Genomic DNA, 19542 nt, shown 5'->3' with positions numbered 1-19542 from the left:
CTCCTAACCCTGTGAGTATTTCTTCGTGGTGTTTTCACACAGATCTGTGAAGAACAACTTGGGCAACAACTGGATGCCCAAGATTAAGGAGAGAGGTTCGCTTAGTCAGGGTGGACAGAAATTAAGTCTTCCTAATACAGCTTTTCCAAATAGGCCATATTAAAATTGCTTTGGCTTCTTACGGTATTAGTGCTTACTGATGTGCATCTTCTTTGCAGACAGGCTTTTAGCACTCGTGCTTTAAGGCAAGTAGTAAGAAGCAAGCATGGAGAAGTTTTGGGAGGTTCATGACTACTTCACTAGTAAGAAGGTGTCTAAAAAGTCAGTCTTCCTAATACAGCTTTTCCAAATAGGCCATATTAAAATTGCTTTGGCTTCTTACGGTATTAGTGCTTACTGATGTGCATCTTCTTTGCAGACAGGCTTTTAGCACTCGTGCTTTAAGGCAAGTAGTAAGAAGCAAGCATGGAGAAGTTTTGGGAGGTTCATGACTACTTCACTAGTAAGAAGGTGTCTAAAAAGTCTGTTTATGCAAAAAAAAAAAAAAAAAAAAACTTTTTCAGTCTTTTCCAAAGAGAAATCCTGGTTGCATGTAGTCTGCCATGTGTTATATGAATGCATAATATTGTAGACCGTAAAAGTAAGCATAAGTAATTCAGGCTTATTACAGAGTTTATTACTGAAGGTGAGAGCAGTGTTTCTGGTAAAAGCTGTCTTTTTTAACAGGATCATAGACTAACTCTCCATAGGCAAATACAGCTGCCAAACTTCTATGCAAGAACCTCAGATCTTTCATATTTATGTCACGATCACATACCTTATTTGAAAAAGTTTTTTTTTCTTGAATTTTAAAGATGTTACAGAGTTGAGAATGTTTGCTGGAACATTTTTAATTAACAATTTTTTGAAAGAGTTTCAAATGTCAAGATAAGCATACAAAGAAAGTGCCAGATAAAATAAAAATGAAATACTGAACAGAATTAGTCATGCTTGAAGCTCGTGCTGCTTGATTCTAAAAGTTTTTGGTTTAGTGCAAGTCCCATTGGACTCATCAGAATAATTTCTGTGTTTGAACTGGATTTCCTGTTTGTTCACGTTAAGTTATATTTTAAGAAAAGTTTTCCTGGATGAAACATACAGTGATAACAATATAGAGAAAAATGAAGATATTTAACCTAATTTTACTTTTCTAATTGGAGAGAAAATGTCTATCACTTGTAACTTGAAGAGCTAGAGCAGAGAGTAGCTTATTACCAATTTGCATTGTACACACAAAATCCCCAACATTCTTGTCTGGGGGGGGGCGAGGAATCTAATTTTAAAAACATGCATGCTTCTGTGGTCTTCATCAGAACAGTGAGAGCGCTATGGCTGTTAAAAAGATGTAACAGGTACCTTTCATGGGGAATTTTCTCTTTCATGAACTGTAACAATAAGACCTGAAGACTTATTTTTGTTACTGCATTTAATTACACACATTATCTATAAGCAAAACAAAGACATACTAGTTGCCAGGGCAAGCTGATTAATCCAGTAATAATGAAATGTATGAACTGCGATTTGGTGGAATGGATGGACGAAGGGTGTTGCCATTCTGCTAGGGAGACTGTCATTCGGAATGGACCAGGAAGCGAAGCTTAGATAACTGGGCCTAATTATTTTGCATTTGCAGTCTAATTTGATCAGTAGTTGATCTTCATTAATTAAGTAAAATAGACACACCAAGGTGGTGTGTTTCACTGCTGTTTCTGAGCATGGATGTTATAAGGATTTAATCTTTAGTAATTTGATTTTTCTAGGCCAAATCCTTGTTTGGTGACTAGAGCTGCCTATCTTGATGTCCTTGTGATGCTGAGTACTCACCTGGGGAAGTTTCAAAAGCAAGGTAGGTCAAAAGTACTGCTCTATAAATCGGATGGAATATCTGTGGGGAAATTTCTGAGCTCTGTTGAATCCAGAGAAACAATAATATATTACCTGTACTCATGGTATCTACTGAATGCTGGAGTCCGTTAGCTGCTTTGTATAAAAGGGCCCTTTATTCTGCCTTCTGTAGAGCTAGTCTTGGGGGTCGTTGATGAGAAGAATGAGGTATGGCTCCGTGTCAAAGCCTGAAATGATGATCTGGCAATATTCCTAATCCTAGAACTATGTAACAACAAAAAAGATCCCCTCCAGTGTTCCAAAATGTTTTTCTGATCCAAGGTTGTAAATACAAACAAAATCCGAACCCTGGAATATTGCTACTTTAACCTTTCCTGAAAGCTACAGAGATGTTCCCTCAGGAGACACCTGAAAGTGTTTCAGAGAAAGTGTTTTCTCATCTTTAGAAGTTTTATAAGAAACAACTCTGAGAACTTCTTTAAATTTCCTTTTTTATATTTATTCTTTATCACTGTGAAGCTTTTGAAGGACCAGTCAGAACTATTAGTGGTTTTAATGATACAGAGTGTTGTTTGCAACAATACAAAACATACTGTAAACAATAAGGAAAACAAAGGTATGGAGGAAGGGATACCCTTTCAAGTGTGACTGTGTATAGGCAACTTTTGGTCAGCTGTAACTAGCTTCCTTGTGGGGCCTGTTTTGTTCACTTCTTATGAACACGTGAGGAGTAAATTACCTTGTCAGTCCAGGAAGGCAATTAAAGAATAGTTCTTTCATTTCATTAAAATTCTTAATGACTAATTTTAACACTGCATTTAAGTCATTAGAACCGTTCTTTATTTCAGAGTGTTTTGTTTTGGGGGCTGTTCTTAATTTTAAAACCAATTCATTTTGCTTTTTTGCTTAGACCTTTGGTAGAAGTAGTTCGATTTTAATTCCATAATTGCTATTTGTGTGATTTCTTGTGAATGCACAGTTCAAATAGTGGTAGTTGTCAGGAAAATGAGTTGGTGATGAACATGTCTGAAACTAACTTCTGAGATAGGTTGATGCAGAATCTAGCCGTTATAACAGAAGCATAGACATATAGAAAATATGTGACAGGTGGGTTCCGCCCTACCACAGGAAGACAGTTAGGGTTATCGGGGACTCTAGGAGATGGGTCTGATCTTTCATGTCCTCTGAAGAGTCTTTCCTCTCTCATGGGTCCCAGATGTCAAGATGTACTGTTCAGTAAAGGAAACTTCCAGATGATGTTGCACTGTAGGTCTCGTTCTGTCGGGTACTGACCACTGTTTGTGACTAGGCAAGGGCTGCATGCTTTATAGGGAGGAATGTACCACCCTATATGAAGCAGTTTCAGTATAACATGTCTCTAGGGATATGTTTTTTTCTGGCTCTTTAATGTTGTTTTGGGTGAGCTATATCTACCATCAGTAACTTTTAATGTTACAATATATATTTACTTATTTTCGTTATTTATACAAAATAAAGTTTCTTAAATCCTTGATATGCCATTGGCCTTAGTGATTATCCTTTGCAATACATTGAAAAGTGTAGCTGTGCATCACATCTACAAGATAAACAAAAACAATCCCCAAAGCCCCCTTCAACCATATTTGGGCTCATCACCCTTCTTTTTAATTTGAGTACTCCTTTTTTTTAAAGATAGATCCTCTTTGAAATATTAATTTTTACACTTTTTTTTAATCATGATCCTCTACCTCTGTTCATCTCCTTTGTAGTATGAATCATCCCAGTCTTTCTGTATTCTCTTCATATGAAGTTTTTTTTCCTCTGCTTCTGATTATTCTCATCTCTCACCCCCCAACTGTTTTTGTCTTTTCTTTTATGAAGGAACAGCCAGTATTCCAAGTGAGGGCTCCTCACTTGCTTACTTAGTGGGCATTACATTTCTTTATCAGTCTCTTTCCTATTTCAGTTACCTTTGGGGTTTTTGTCTGTTTTGGTTTTTAAACAATTGCTGCACATTTGCAAAGGCTTTTATTGACCTCTCCACACCAGGAAACTCCCGTTTTTTTTTTTAATGCCCCTGACTTGTGAATAGCCCTTTGAGCCTGGGGTACTGCACCATGCAGTGGCTGGATTACTGACTGTAGTGGATTCATTTATTTTTCAAAGCTCATGTGGACTGTTCCAAACCTGGGTGCTGTAAGGTACAATTTCTGTGGAAGGAAAGCAATTATTTTTGCAGACTCTCTCTGCTGAGGGATCGTTCATTAGTATTGTCTTGCTTAAAAGTTTCATTCCTATATAGGCTTAAAATTATATGTTGCAGGCAATATCTACAGAGAGTAGAAACTTAAACTGGAAATATGGTTTTGAAAGCTTGAAGATACGTTAGGGACAATTTTATATATCACAGGCAGAAGCCTTTCTGAAATGAAGGAGTAGTATGTTTATATTAAATAGAACCTGAGTGTCCCATGACACAGTGAGAGAAAGACTAAACTCAGCAGTTAAAAATTAATGTTTTGAGTCTCACATTTAAATGTTCTGTAAGGAATAGTTATTAACTGAGGCTTTATACTTTTCTGAAATTAAATATCTTACTCGTATATGTGTATCTCTGGTTATGAGCCAATTTTTCTCTGTTTTAATCTTGATTTGTAAAGTTGTTTGAATGAATAAAGGGTGAAGGACAAATCCAAATAAAACTGTTTCTTCATGTGTTTATCTAAGAGGCCCCAGGAAGTGCTGTGTATGAGTTCCAGGCCACGGGCTGAAACTGATTTTCATCAACAGAAACGGGAATGCAATGTAATGAGCCTGCAACTGGTTAAAATCAGACCACTTCTAACTGATTATGCCTGTCTAAAGGGGTTACAATTACAAAGAGATTTTCAGAGTACAACCCTGCCTAGGCCTTTCCTACATTACGATTATTTTCTGTAAGTGATTTGTTGTATTCAATTAATAAAATCTGTCTCTTAAAGTGCAGGACAGCCCTTAGGGAATTTACTTCACAAATTCAGAACAACTTAAAATGTCGGATAAGGAAGGCAGGGAGTAATGGATACCAAAAGCATCTTGTCCAGCTAAAAATTTATTGCTGGCTAAATGATAATTATTTATCTTAAAACAAACAAAAAAACCACCCCATAGTTATTCTGATGTGCTGGTTTGGATGGAAGTGTTGCCTGATTCATGTCACTGGGAAAATACAGTTTTCTTTCCTTGAGTTGATAGACAAAAATCTAGAGCATTTTTTCCAGCTCCTGAAGTGCCCGAGGGTCTTCTGACGTGCAGAGACAATGCATAATGCCAAGACTATGTAAACTTACAACATATTTTTTTTCAGTTATCAAGTGCGGTTGGAACTCGGAAAAAAACTGAAGCAAGCATTTAAAAAAAAAAAAGTTAATATATAAATAAAAATACTATTTTTGCCTTTATTGAGAGCAAACAAAAGTTCTTGCCAGATCTAGGATGATTTGATGAGCTAATGTCTACTGTCAGTATTAATAATTATTAATAATATCCAGTGAATTTGTTCTTGCAGACCTCTTTGATAAGTTGTCTCCACAGTAACTGTTTTTATAGACTTGGAATCACAGATGTCCAGGGCCTTTTCAGTCTAATGGGTAGAACAATGCAGTCCTCTTCCAGAGGATTTTCTGGCACTTGTACCCTGCTAAAGCAGTTAAGTTACTCCTCCAGAAGTAAACCAGCACCAGAGTGGGTGGTGTAGGAATAGGGGCAAGTTCCCGAACTTCACACTTCAAACATTACTGGAGGAAGCAAATAACACTTGTAGGCGTCTTTGGAGGGGAAAAATGCCTCCGAGTCCAGGTGAGAATGTGTCCAGCCTTAGCTGGACATTTATAATAATTTATAATTATTTGCAAATTCACACGTCTTGATCAGCAGGAGTTAGAAGGAGAGGTCTGTCAAGCTGTAGTGCCACAGATCTACGCGTGTGTCTGCAGTTACGCACTTTTCTCTGCACTCAGAGATGGGCTTTGCAAGAGACAGAATACCAGACTACAAACAGGCTATGCTGTGATACAGTGTTTCAGTGGGTAAGATTCCTCTGTTGAATATGTGGACTTTTGACAGGACCCATCATAGACATTCCTGCTTTCAGATCTTCTCCTGGAAATTGGTGTCTGAAGCTAAACAATAAGATGAGAGTATTACTGTGATCCTGCGGTGCTGGTAACACAGGAGCCAGAGCAGTGCATTGCAGTGAAAGCTCAGATCTGGGATGCTCTGTCTCTCTGTAACCGATGAAGATTGCCACAAGACAAAGTGGTCGCATTTTCTTTCTTGCTCACATCTCAGAACAGTTTTCTGCTAGTATTTTGTCAATTCATGAAGGGAAAAATGGATGCAACTCGCTAAAATACACTTGACTAATAAAAGCGTATTTTACCCAGGGTTGTGTTAAAAAAAAAAAATGGTACTTGTCGATAAAGTGTTGTGTTGAGTCCATAAAGCCCATCAACATAAGTGAAATTGGATATACAACAGGTGTCAGGGAAAAGATGCAAGAAAAATTTGCTAAAGATAATCCTTCCTAGTTGTTCTTTTATCCTATATATATGCTGTCAGTCTCCTGGCTGGTTTGGCCTATTACCGAGTATAGTGTTGTCAAAATTCAAGTTTGACGCGAAAGAGAAAACATTGAAATAGGATGTCAAATAGGTTGAACCTGTGATTTAGGAGAAGCTGCCACTTGAAGTCTAACTATGCATTTTTCCTTTCTACATTTGAGGTGGAAGAATTTATAAAAGTTCTTGAGATTAACCAAACTCCACTGTTGTTGTCGTCAGTGGGAACGGTTACTCAGTATTTACATAATTAATCCTGTTCATAAATAGATTGTTTTGATATCAAAATGGAGCAGCCAGTATTCTGCTCTCACTAATATATTCTTTCCTTGAGTTTTGCAAAAACAGACTTCCATTTTCTTACTATCTTCTGAACAGCTAAACCTTTCGTAGGTGTGGCTTAGTTAAGATTCTTAAATTCTGCTCATAAGCAACAGAAACAATTGCAAAAAATACTGTGCATCGCACATGTGTGTTTGAGACCAGAAACATGGGAAGTTATGTACAACTGTCTGCTGATTTTGTCCGTTTTTATACTCTCAAATATGACAAAATACTGTGTTTTAAATGACATATACTGCAATATCATTCTCTTGTATTGGTAGAAATAGTATGCGTTATCAAACTTCTAGATGCTTTGCAATGAAAGCCCAAATTGTTTTTTAAGTAGGACTCTCTTAAATGTTTTGCTTGAATGATGTGGTTTGTAGGGCTTTTAAATAGCATTTGAAAGCTGTGCCTACTTTTTTTTCTATATTGTACTTCTTACTCTTTCTTATTTTGAAAAGAAGCTAACTGGTAACTAAAATAAGTTTTTCTGCTGGCTAACTTAAAAACTGATGATGTTTAAATGGTAAAAATTTGACAGGAATAACTAGGTTGGTTATTTTAGCCATAGTTTAACTTTCTTTACCTAAATCCCTAAGAACTGTGGCCAAACAGTTATTTGAACAAAAACACTGGCAGCCTGTTAATGCATGTTTTGGTTATTTGGTCTAATTAGCTTAAACTTAAGAAATTCCATCTGAACAAATTGAAAGCAATTTTTGTTTGTTATGTCAGAAATTACATGAACTTTCTGTGCCATTATATTGACTGTGGCACTTGGTCAATGTTGTTATTTTGACTCAAGGAAGGTAAAGATTTAAAACATATTTATAGAATCATCTAAATGGCCTATGCTTACTGACATTAAATTAGACAAGTCAAAAGGGAGTGCAGTTGGGTACCCAATATTTTAATTCAATGCAGACGGGAGAATGAAGTTGAGGATGGGATTGTTGGAGGTCCAAGAGACAGGGAGTGACTGGGAGTTGCACAGACAGTGAAATGCCAGAGGCAGATCAAGTGAGGGATGTACTAAGTTAAGGTGGCCAAAAGACAGCGCAAAAGTGAGTGCGAGATAGAAGGACAAAGCAAATGGACCGAGGCTGAAAGGAATAAATGTTGGGAGAAAGGAGGTGAAGGTGTGCAACACCAGCGGGCGGTCAAGGAAGTGTCGGAGGCAGAACTCGTGGCACAGGCGTGGGAGGAGGAAAGTAAAAGTGTTTTCAGAAAGATTGTGGGGGCACAATGAAAGGAGGAGGGTTGTGGAGGGTAGAGCATGATACTGCTGGAATGCTGTGTTGAACAGGGAATGTGGAAGGGTGTTATAGGAAATAAGTGACACAAGGGGAGAGTGGAGTTGATCGTGTTTCTTAATGTTAGCAGTTAAAATTCTGTCCCCATGTGAAGACGGAGACTGCTTATACTTCTGAAATCTTGTTTCAGGTTCTGTTTAGATTCCAACATGTACCACTGACTGACTTGCACTGTCTCCATGGGGTTTTATGGTTTTCTATGAATGCAAAAAAAGTGGAAAACTTGGTGCTGTGCCAGAGAGAAGCTGTAAGAAAAATAGCAGCCTCAGTGTCCAGATCAAATGCTTTTTACTTTCCCATTTTTTTTCTTTGAAAACTTTCCCTTATAGTACACAAAATGCAATGGGATGCTTCTATCCTCAACAATATATTATCTGTGGATTCTGTTAATCACTCATGTTTGTAGTTTTGAATTGTATTGTGAGTACTGATGCTTAGTCTCTGATGTCGAAATTGTTGCAGATGTCTTTAAAAGAAAACATCCTGCTTAAAATATGCCCTTTTCCTGATCAACAGTTATCTTAGTTCTGCATTGTAATAAAATATGCTTTTCTGTTCTCTTTGGGTTTTTTTTTCCATTTACCAGTGACTTCGCCTAATCCACTTTTAATAAAAAGGGAAAATATGAAAGAAAATACTTTTCCTTAATATTTGTCTAGGAAAATCTCTTCTTGGCACTGATTACCTTTCAGCCTTCCCTCTATTCATATGATCTTTTCAGATACCCTTGGATAGATGGTAGTTTGTGAGTGCAAAGGATTTTAATCTCTTAGTCCATAAATAATTGCAACTTCTTGCAGGTCTTGGTGAATGATGATGAATATCCAGATTGTTGATGCTGGGACCCCCTTTCCATAACATTGTACTGCAGACACAACAGCATTTCATTGCTGCTCTTGTAATTTTTGTCTGACTTTGCAGAGTGTCAGTGAGTTTTCTGATGTTGGTAATAACTTCTCCCCTTTTTCCCTTCTTTGTTCTTCTTTTCTGGAGCCTCTAGTGGGAAGATGGAAGATGGCATGGATGCTCGAGGGGCTGCATACAGGATTTGATCTCAATATTTATCTCAAAGTGTGCAAATACTTAGATGTATCATAATCACAGATACAGAAAAAAAGGCCCTCACACAACATACACTTGATGATACGGAGAGTTGTCCAATTGGCAGTAGCCTAGACAGCCACTGTAAAATTACCTAAATCCAACAGAAATACATAATCAGTCCTGTACATCATCTGGCAAGGCGATGAAGCAAGTTTAGGTTTTATATATGGAAGGAATTCAGATGACTTCTGTCACTTCTGAACATATTCTAGAATCTCTGAGATGAAAGATCAGCTGAAATGTCCATCGGCTGACAGCTTGTTAATCGCTGAGCAGGGAAGTTTTTCTGTCCTTACTGTATGTAACTACTTATCCTGGGAACAGACTATAGAATAGTGCCTACATGCCACTGCGGGGAAGAGCAGAAAAAAGTCAGGCAGGGCACAGGTTTTGGAGCTGGCTAAAACTTTGAGGAGGTTTGTAGCTAGAGATTCATCAGGTCTGCTAAGTCCATTCTGCTCCTCTTCCTTTCCTCCTTACTTTCAGATCATGAAAGATCATTTAACTTCATATAACTGACTGTGAACATCAGTTGATCACAAATAGGATTAAAAAAACAACCCCTCAAACCTAGATGATGTGACATAGACGTTGTATGCATATCTCAATGTAGTGGACATAAAGGGTTTGAGGAAGACTGGGATGTTCATGCACTGTGTTGAGGAGAACCAAGTTGTTGTGTAAGATGTGTCCCTTCCTAGAAGACAGCCGAAGTTCTTCCTGTCCCCCAAATGAGGCAATCCTTAAGGGAGAAAAAAAAAAAATCCACTTAATTCTTGGGGGCTCTTTTGCATCTGTCAGCATCCTGGACAAGACTGCTGTTTGCCAGGATCCTTGTTTGGTCAGCCAAAATTTGTTCTTCCTTCTCACAGCAGCTGGTCATTCAAATTGTACAATGATTTTTGTTTGTAAATAAAAGTATGTATTTACTGTATCTTAACAACATAGACAGACATTTACTTTGGGAACCAGCGTGGTTTTTTGGTTTAGTCGGATATTTTGATGTAAGCCAAAGAAAAGAGTTTAATTAAACTTAAGCAGATGAGAAAATATTTACATGAAATCCAGGAAAGATTTCTTAGTGATGAAGTTGAAAGCAGGAATATTTCCCCTGCATTTCCACTGCACTGTAATAAGACAGGGGCTTTCTTTCCTTCTGTACGTATTTGTGTGAAAAAAGAGTGTTGGAGAACATGCGGAGCACAAGATGAATGCAGGATTTGCTCTGTGGTGTGCTGAGGCTACGCAAATATGCAGTCTTACTTTGTTGACAGCCTTGCTGTTGAGACATCCAGTTTTAGAGAGACTTTCTGTAAAATAGATGAGCCACAGTGTCCAGTCTTTCACAATTACATGGTAAAAACAGAAGTCATCCAGAAGGCTTCCAAACCAGAAAAGGTATTCAATATGTACAGAAAAAGAGGATCTGTGGCAGAAGACTCTTGTATCACAGTCTCTGCAAACTAGTAGTTCTAGGAGTGAGTAGCTACGCCGTGTTTTTTGTATGAAAATAATTTTCCCCTTCAAAGATGAAGACGCAGAGTGAAGTTATGCTGGCCTTGCAAAATTCAAATGGAGGTTTACTGCACTGGATCTGAAGCTCGGTGTGTGGCCAGCTCCTGGAGTCAACAGAAGGGTCACCACTCTCTCTGTTAAGTTGCAGGCTCTAGCAAAGTTGGCAGTGTTGACACCAACAAAATGAAAGACACCCTCCCCCTCTTCTCCTTTTGTCCACCTAATACGGCTCTCCCTTGCCTCGCCCTAGAGCTTTGACCCTTCCATCCTGTTGGTTTTCATGTTACTGCTTGCACGTATGATAGCTATACCTCAATGTAAAGCAACGTTGATAGGAAATAAAAGCACTTCTCTTGCAATATACTTAGAAATATATACCTGATTTGAACACTGAGCTAGCGGACTCGTGTATTGCTGAAATGCAGCTGAGGAGGGAAGCATGTAGGAAGCTGAGAGGGTGCAGGGCTTCAAAACAGAAGCTGTTTCTCTTCTCGAACCGAGGTGCTTGAACTTGAACCTTTTTCTTTCAACTGCCTGGGATTATTTCTGTTGTTAAACTTGTGTCTGTGGAGTTAGGCCGTGTAATAACTGGGACGAAGGCCTAATCCCTCTCCAAGGCAACCAGACAGTTCAGAAATCAAGGAATTCTGGCAGTTGGATACTTGTGTGACATAGGCATTAATGCTAGTTTATGCTGGTATGTAATGCCAGTTTGTTTGGAGGAGTTTTAGAAAATGTAGGAAATAAAATATACAAGTTTGCATGTTATGAGATGGAAGCCACCTGTGTCATCCAGAGAATTATGCTGTGACACGGGTTCACAGTGATATTGGTTTCTTTGACTACATCAAGCCCGTTCAGAAAAGAAACTGTAGTGAAAACATGACTGACAGAACTAATGGTTAGGTAATATGTCTGAAAATCTTTTTCAAATACCAAATTTCTTTGAAGCTTGTCCAGAGTTACTCAGAAAATGCTTCTGCCTTACATGCTAGACAGTGTACAACCATGACAAGTTTCTATGTAAATGTCAAACAAATTAAGATGGCTTTGGAAGAATTTGAATATGAAAGGGCAGGATATTTATCTGTAAATAGAAGGATTAGGGAAATGTCTTCATGGGCAGTAAAACAAACCCATATTTGTGTTGCAGCTTCATGTCAGATTCAGCAATTCAATGGCAATACTTGGACAGGCTTTTTGGTAGTACTCAGTACTTAATTATAAATAGCAAAGTTATATGGCAATGACTTGTCTTCTAGATACTGAAGAAATCTAAGTAAGTTTGCTTTAATCTTTGTATTTACCTTTAATGCATTTTTGATATTTTAAAAACTCCAAACTTCTAACATCTCTCAACACCAGTGGCAGTGGTGTTCTTTTCTGTAATTCTTCATGATTTTGCCTTATTTCATGCTTGTATTTGAATTCTGTGGGATATAGCATATTAATTTCCTTGCAGTACAAGCTATACAAACATCTGAACTGGGCAAAAATCTTGGTTTTGATACTAGAAAATTGTTTATTGCTGCTGATGATGGAGAAGGCAGCGTGTGAGGATTTCAGTCTTAGGTGTGTGAGAGGACTAATGATTTTTTTTTTTTCCTTTCATTTTGCGTCAACATTGCCAACTTTGCTAGAGCCTGAAACCCTCTGGCATCACAGATAGCAGGGACCTTTTAGTTCACTTTGGGAGGTGGCCACGCACTACAGAATGTTCTCGGGCTGTGCTGTGCCATGTGGGCAGGTTGCACCACTGTAAATGACTGAAATGTCACAGTTCCTGTGCTGACAGGAGATGTCAGTGCAGCTCCTTTCTTCTTAGCTGTGTTAACTGTTCAAAGTTAATAGGCATAGGAAAAGCATACTGGATTTTTCAATCAGTAAATTCTTCAGATTGATACACACAGGACAGATCTATTTATGTAGAAGGGGCATCTTCTTAATAGTAACCTTTTCTGACTAAAGCTATGCAAAGCGTGGGATTTTCAGTATTATCAGAATGGCCCTGTCATTGTTTCTCCTGATTTCAGTTGCAGCTGGGTAGGCTGACAGACAGCACTTTCTCCAGTCTGATCTCTGATTTTAGAGCTATTCTATCGAGTATAATATGATTGCATATTTGTATTTGGTGCTTTTTGAGGTTTCCAAACTACCTACATTTTTTTCCAAATGTCTTTAATACAGTTTATTTGTGTTAATCACCTTCTACAATGGTAGTCCAAAGCATGTACAATTTACAAGACTGTATCAGTAGCTTGATTTAAGGAAATACTTATCAAACAGCTATAATTGGCAAAGATGATGGGCAGTCTGTAAAGTGTTGTAGCATTTTTTAAGGTGTTTGAAGCTTTCATCCCGTGTGTTGAACAATTTATAGTTTTCAGAAAAGTTTGTCCTTATTTCTTTCTACTTAAATATGAATACACGTGATATCTAGGAAAGCTGTTTTATAATTCAGAATCAGTTTAAAATGAAGGAGATCTATGTTTTCATTTCATGCTTGAATTTACCTTGTGATACCTTTTGCATACCTGATGTTTTTCAACTTCAGAATCACTTCATGGTATGGAGCAGATGGTAACATCATCTATTTGTCACTTTACTTAGTTTTATTCTCATTTCAGGAATGCAATTGTTTGGATTTTGGGAAGAGATGAACGGAGTTATTTCAGATTCTGAATTGGTGTCCGGTATTCCCTACTCATCTGCAATACCAGGACTGATACAGTATCTTCAGAGCATCACCAAACTTGTAATATCAGTGCTGCCGGTGACTGCAGGTCCTGACATCCAGAGCAGCAGTTCCCCTGTTGCAAAGAAAATAGCCAAGCCATCGTTGTCAATAGTTCATCTCCTTCACTGTGAGTTTCATGAAGTACGTCTGCTTGCGTTGGAAGCAATACTGCTGTGGTTGAAACAAATAAATTCCAAGCAGGTTGCAGAAGGAGGAGGAGGTGTATTGTGTTTACTCATTGATTTGGAAGGCACTCTTCTCACAATGGCTCTGAAGGAAAAGAATCTCCAGTGTTTTTGCAAGGTAGGAGGGTGCTATTTTATTGACATTTGGTATGTTTTCAGTAAATGATATTCTTAATTTTTAAAAATATATTTCAAACATGCATGATGTTTTTTAAATAGTATGTGAGTGGTTTGGGGTTTTTTTACATTGAATAGGAGCTGTGCTATAATTCTGTAACGGATATTCTTGCATAAAAGCAAGAACTTCCTCTTTCCTTTTTTAGCACTCTCAGGAGGGGACCTTTGTGCTCTCGGAGTGGGGTTTAAGTCAGTGTTTTACTGATCTCAAATGTACACATTCATGTTGAGATTGTTTGTAAATTCTTTGTTTGTGAATTGTGTGTGCAGGTGCTGGAAATTCTTTATAATATGGATCTCAGAAATGTGCTTCCAAAGACTGAATGCTCTATAAAAATGAATCCAAATGAGCTCTTAACGTGGAGTTTAAACACTGTAGATATCTCCAACAGGTATGGTCTGTCATGCACGTTAAAATACTTATATTTTAAAAACTTTAAATGTTGAAGCATTAATTTATTGGTTTTGGACTATGTGTCGATTTAAAAATCCATGTTTCAGAAAAGTGAGTGTGGCTTACTTGAATAGAGAGACCTCTTGATGAGAGTTTTTCAGATAAGTTAGACATGGATCCAAATTACTGAAAAGGCCCACAAGTCATACTGGCAAGCACCCTGTAAATGTCCAGTAACACAGTTCCTGAAATAAGAAATTACTCCGTCTGTCAGATGATAGCCAGTAAGCATAGCTCTTCCTGAACGGTAATTGGGAAACACCATAATGCATAGAACTGATGATCCAAACTTACACTCATTCACTGTGAAGCTGCCATCCGTCCTATCCTGGTTTGTCTGCGGATGGTCTATAGAAAGAGTGACAGATCTGATTTCACTTGTTGGATTGGCAGAAATGGTTAACCCTAATCCTTAGGGTTAGCACTCCTAATCAGACTGTAGAGTCAGCAGAAAGCGCTGAAAATTTGGAGCCAGTTTGTAGTTCGTACTGCATTAGAAGCTGTGTCCATCCATTTATAACAGAATGGACAAACAGGGTTAAAGTGTCTGGGCTCTAAGGGCAAGACCATCCTGTTTCTAATAGTCTCTTTTTTTAAGCCATATAAACATTGCACCCCAGTGTTGCCAATGTAGAATATTTATGGTCTAGAGTGTAGAACAGCATTTTATAGCTGTGCACATTTGCTGCTGATTTGCACTTAATTTTTCAAGTTTAAATGATGATGTGGAGTGTTTATTTCTGGAATGAAATAAGATACTTGTGGTAAAATAACACTGACTGGTGCTGTTAGAAGGAAATAGCTGAAATAGCAGACCTTGCTGCTCAGGTGTTGCCATTCCCCACGGTGAGACCAGCCCTTCAGGAGCCACGGTGCCAAGCGCTGTGTCCTTAGGCCCTGCTGGGCAGTATGGAGGCTCAGGAGCTGGCAGTTGGCATATTCTGCACTAGTAACATTTCTAGCAGCTATAGAAGAGAGATTCCTGGAGCTTAACACCAGCTTGAAGAAATGCTTTTGTTTATCATTTAAAATAATGTCTGGTTTGTTTGACTTGGCTTCCATTTTCAAATGTGTTTTTCTATGGGAAGTATGCAGATAGAAAATAAACACGAGAGAGGTGAAGGTAAGAGCGTATTTCATTTGCATATCAACTAAAAACTTAACTAACATCAAGATCGGTAATGTAAAAATTCCGAGTGCTCAGCTTGCAAAATACCCATTGGTGATAATCAGGAATGATTAAGAACTGGCTGGTTTTTTTCTAGAGATGAAATAATGGCAGAAATAGCTGCTTTTTTTGAAATGTTCTTTACCTTGTTTTCTCAGCACTGAAATTCAAAGCATAGCTCTCAAATTTGCCTCCAAGTTGGTTATCCATCTTTTGCAGAACCATCAGCAGGTAAGGGAAACGGAGCTGCTTAACAGTGTTGTAATTCTGGAGTTTTTGGTGATAGAAGTAACATGGCTTCTTTTAGATAGAAGCCCCAAGCTTATGTTTTCTTGCATCTTTGCACCTTTTCTGGCATTATCTCTTCCTCTCTGAATACATTGCCATGTTCTGAAATTAAACGGCCATGAGTATCATCTCAGTACATCCCTCTCAAAGTCATTTCAAGTTAAGTATGTAAGTAAATTTTTCTGATGGATTAATTTCAACTTCTGAGAGCATCCAAAATAGTCACTATAATGTGGAAAGAGAAATGCCTACGGTGATTAACACATGTACTGAATCCAGTCCATTTACTAAAGTGCAACTTCATTGTGGTTTGTAATTGCTGAGGAGCCAGGAGGAGAGCAGATCCAAGGGGAAGGCAAGAAGCTGAAGCAGTGGTTGAGTGCAGTTCCTTTCCTCACTGTGTGCCATCTGACCTTGCCAAGTCTAAGCCTGAAATCACTGTCTGAGCGCACCAGCTTGTTGTCTGCATGGAGCTCCTCATTGAATTTCCTCTTAAAATTTGTTTTTAAAACACTAGAGTAAATATACTAACCCTTGTAAAATTCAAGGCTCTGTGTTCTCCGTTCCTGTTTATAGACTATTTAATTTTGATTTATACCAGCACAAATTACTGGCTCAGATTTCTTTTGATTTTAAATTGTCAGTCTGTGATGTCACGTATGTATGTGTAGTGCTAAGGCAGCTTTTAATGCTAGACAATTATTTTGTTTGTTTATTTTCAAAGATACAAAAACCACTTAATGGATATGTAAAAATAGACAAAACTCTCATGATCTGTTTTAAAATGAAGATCTTTTTTTTCCTTATGTAGCTGTTATTTTTTTATAGAACGTGCAGCAGAATTAATTCATATTGTATGCTAATAATCTTGTCTCATTACAAAAAAAAGGAAGGCACAGATTTGCACACAGGAATTGGGAACATGAATTATGATGTTAAATCTTTTTAAGAAAGGCAAAATGCAAGGACTTTGAGTTATAAACATTAAAATAACCATATAAACCTGGTTTCACAAATAGACGTGGAACATATTATTGCTCTGAAGTTTGGTATTAATTTACAAAGAGGAATTAATGAAAAATGCTGTAACAATCTTAACTGTAGTAATGCTAAAAGAACTTTCTCTAATAAGCATGTAAATCATGGGAGATCTAAGACATCTGTACAGAGTGTGCCTTCCGCTTTGTAAAAGACCAAGTACATCAGTTTTCCATCTAAAGTCTGTCTTTGGGCTTGCATTCAGTATTTGCATCTGTAGAAGGGATTGTTTCTCTTCCATAAGGTAAAAGTCAAGTTCTTGTCTTTCTAGATAGTCCATGTGTCTGTTCAAAATTTGAATATCTGTAACATCTTGGGAGATTTTTTTTTTTTTTTTAACCTGTTACAGAATCTATAGGACATGCTCTGGCTCTGTCCCTTTGTGCAGTGCAGGTACATGGCCACCGCGCAGAATGAGGCAGACCACGACCAAGGTTTCATTTATCCCTCAATGAGTCCTGCGCTTCTCTGCCCTTTAACTCGACTCACCTTTTCATTGGTTCTCTTCTTTACCTTACTTGGTCATTCTGTTTTTCAATTCCTTTAATTAAAAATAAGTGAAAAAGGAAAGAAAGGAGGGGAAAAAAAAAAATAGTTGCATATACCTCAAGTGTCTCCAGGTCGAGCTGGTGCTGCTTTTCCTGTTCTCGTGTGCATGAGGTCCCAATCTGTTTGGTTTTTCTTTCCTCTGGAGCTTCCTTTAAATTGCTGTAGCACACACTTGCTTGTGGCTGCGCCTGGATGCCACCTCCTGCAGTTTGCATGTTCTGTTATCTAACTTGCGCTTGAGGTTCCTGCAGCTTGACTGACCCGCCGCCCTCCTGAGTGTGGCATTTGCAGGGGATCCCATCTCTTTCTTGGTCACTTACGGAAGTTAGGACTTTATCCTCCCAGTTATGGCCCAGCTGTCCCAATGGAGATCAGAGTTGACAAGTCTCGGAAGTGCTGTTTGAGTTACGGGTAAAATGCACATTATTTCTTTCCACAAAAAATCTAGTAGCCATCACTACACATAGGAAAGAGTCAAAGCGTTGTCCCATTATTGCTGAGTAGTAGTTTTCCTAGCATATGTCTGAGGACTAAAGATGGCAACTGGATTTTATTTGAAACAGGAAATTTCTCTTTCCTGTTCTTTTTTCTAATTCTTCATGTTTTAGGACAGTGAGCTTTGCTGTGTATCAGCCAACATGGAGATTCCTTCAGTGTTTTGAATGCACATGCCATCAGAACACAAGGTACCTCAGCAGTCTTATTAAAAAAAAATTTCATCCCCAGTATCTGCAGAGGAGACAGATGGAGCTGCATTCACCCCTTTACCAAGCATTGTATCATTACCAAAGCCTAAGATTGATGCTACGGTTCATATACTCTTAGTTGTTTTTCCAGATATGTGTATGTGTCTACATGTAGGATGCTTCTGAGAATTGCTTCTCTTTGTTATAGTCCAGTATATTTGTCTTTAGCTTGCATGTTTAGAAGAACCGAGGACACAAAAATATGCATTGACTTGTGTGGTTGTTGGTGAGTCTGGTGTGAAGGGACAGAGTGAGAGAATTGCCTATGAATACTGCTCTGACTAAAAGAAAATCTCCCATCTTAACTATCTGTGACATAGTAAGCCAACTTCTGAGTGGACATCTGGGATTCACCACCTTGAAAAAAACCTGCATTTACTGATGAGTAGTATCCCTTCAGCAGCCCATAGTTTAATGTGATGGTGAGCGGTAGCATCGGATTCTACAGCATACTTCTCACGTGTTCTGTGTCTTCAGATTTCAGAAGTAGTCCTGAAAAAATGGGTTCAACTGATAGTTTATTTTTGTGGAGATGAGCAACAGACAGAGATGCTGTTAGCAGCTGCTGAAGTTCTTAAAAGTGTAACAACATTTCTTCTGGTCAATGAGAAGCTCATTCTTGGTGAGTAGTTTGAACATTAATTTTCTGGATCTTTTTAGATGAAACCCATTAATATGTGACTTAAAATGTATTGTGTATATATATATTTACACACAGTCAAAACACATAATTACATCAAACAGGATATTTTGGAAATTTTAATTTGATTTAATGTACTAAACAGACTTATTTAAATTCTGGTACAAAAAGCACATGTGCAGAGCCTCTTGCAATAAATCCGCAGAAGGGGGGCGTGAGATGCTGTTATGTCTCCAGGCTACTATACATTGCTGTACAGATTTACTGGCTTGCAGTTTCTCTCTGACTTGGATCTTTCTGAAATATTCTGTTGATGATGTGGACATGCTTTTAGTTTAACACTGTGAGTGTAACAAAGCTGTGCTGGCTGAATGTTGAAATTAAAGGGTTCAGTCTAGAAATGAGGGACACGTTCTACTATGAGAATGATTGATTAATAATTGGGTCACATTATACCTCCCAGAGATGATAATTTTTTTAAGTTAACATTAGACTGTCTCTTTAGAAAACCAACAAACAAACAAACAAAACTACACAGCCTTACTCAACAATACATTACTGACTGAAAGGCAAAGCAACAGCGAGTAAGGGGATTTTGTGACTAAAGGGCCAGGAGATATGCAAAAATAGGTAGTGAAAGATGATAAATTATTTTGCATCCTGAACAAGACAGTCGGCTTTATATACTTATTTTCTGTGATATTTTATTCCAATGTGGTTATGTAAATGTTTTTAGTTTGAGTATTAAGTCCACACTTACATGGACTGGATACAAATTTTTGTTAGACAAGAAGAATGGTAGTATTTTTTCAACTTTAGATAGTGGTTTTTTTAAAAAGT

General features: G+C 37.9%; 1 protein-coding gene across 1 annotated transcript in view; it reads left to right on the top strand.

Annotated features, from left to right (window-relative positions):
• Nucleotides 1-265: 265 nt before the first annotated feature.
• The window catches only part of LOC103899212 (thyroid adenoma-associated protein homolog), a 47104-nt gene continuing 27827 nt past the window's right edge, over nt 266-19542 (top strand). The window contains exons 1-6 of the mRNA XM_009279638.1: nt 266-321; nt 1800-1885; nt 13348-13760; nt 14090-14211; nt 15600-15672; nt 18540-18684. Of these exons, the coding sequence (XP_009277913.1) occupies nt 266-321; nt 1800-1885; nt 13348-13760; nt 14090-14211; nt 15600-15672; nt 18540-18684 (895 nt within the window). The remainder of the gene's footprint in view (nt 322-1799; nt 1886-13347; nt 13761-14089; nt 14212-15599; nt 15673-18539; nt 18685-19542) is intronic.

This window comes from Aptenodytes forsteri, unplaced genomic scaffold (genome assembly GCF_000699145.1).
Source record: "Aptenodytes forsteri isolate BGI_AS27 unplaced genomic scaffold, ASM69914v1 Scaffold195, whole genome shotgun sequence".
Classification (NCBI taxonomy): Eukaryota; Metazoa; Chordata; class Aves; order Sphenisciformes; family Spheniscidae; genus Aptenodytes; species Aptenodytes forsteri.
This window is presented reverse-complemented; position numbering and strand designations above follow the sequence as displayed.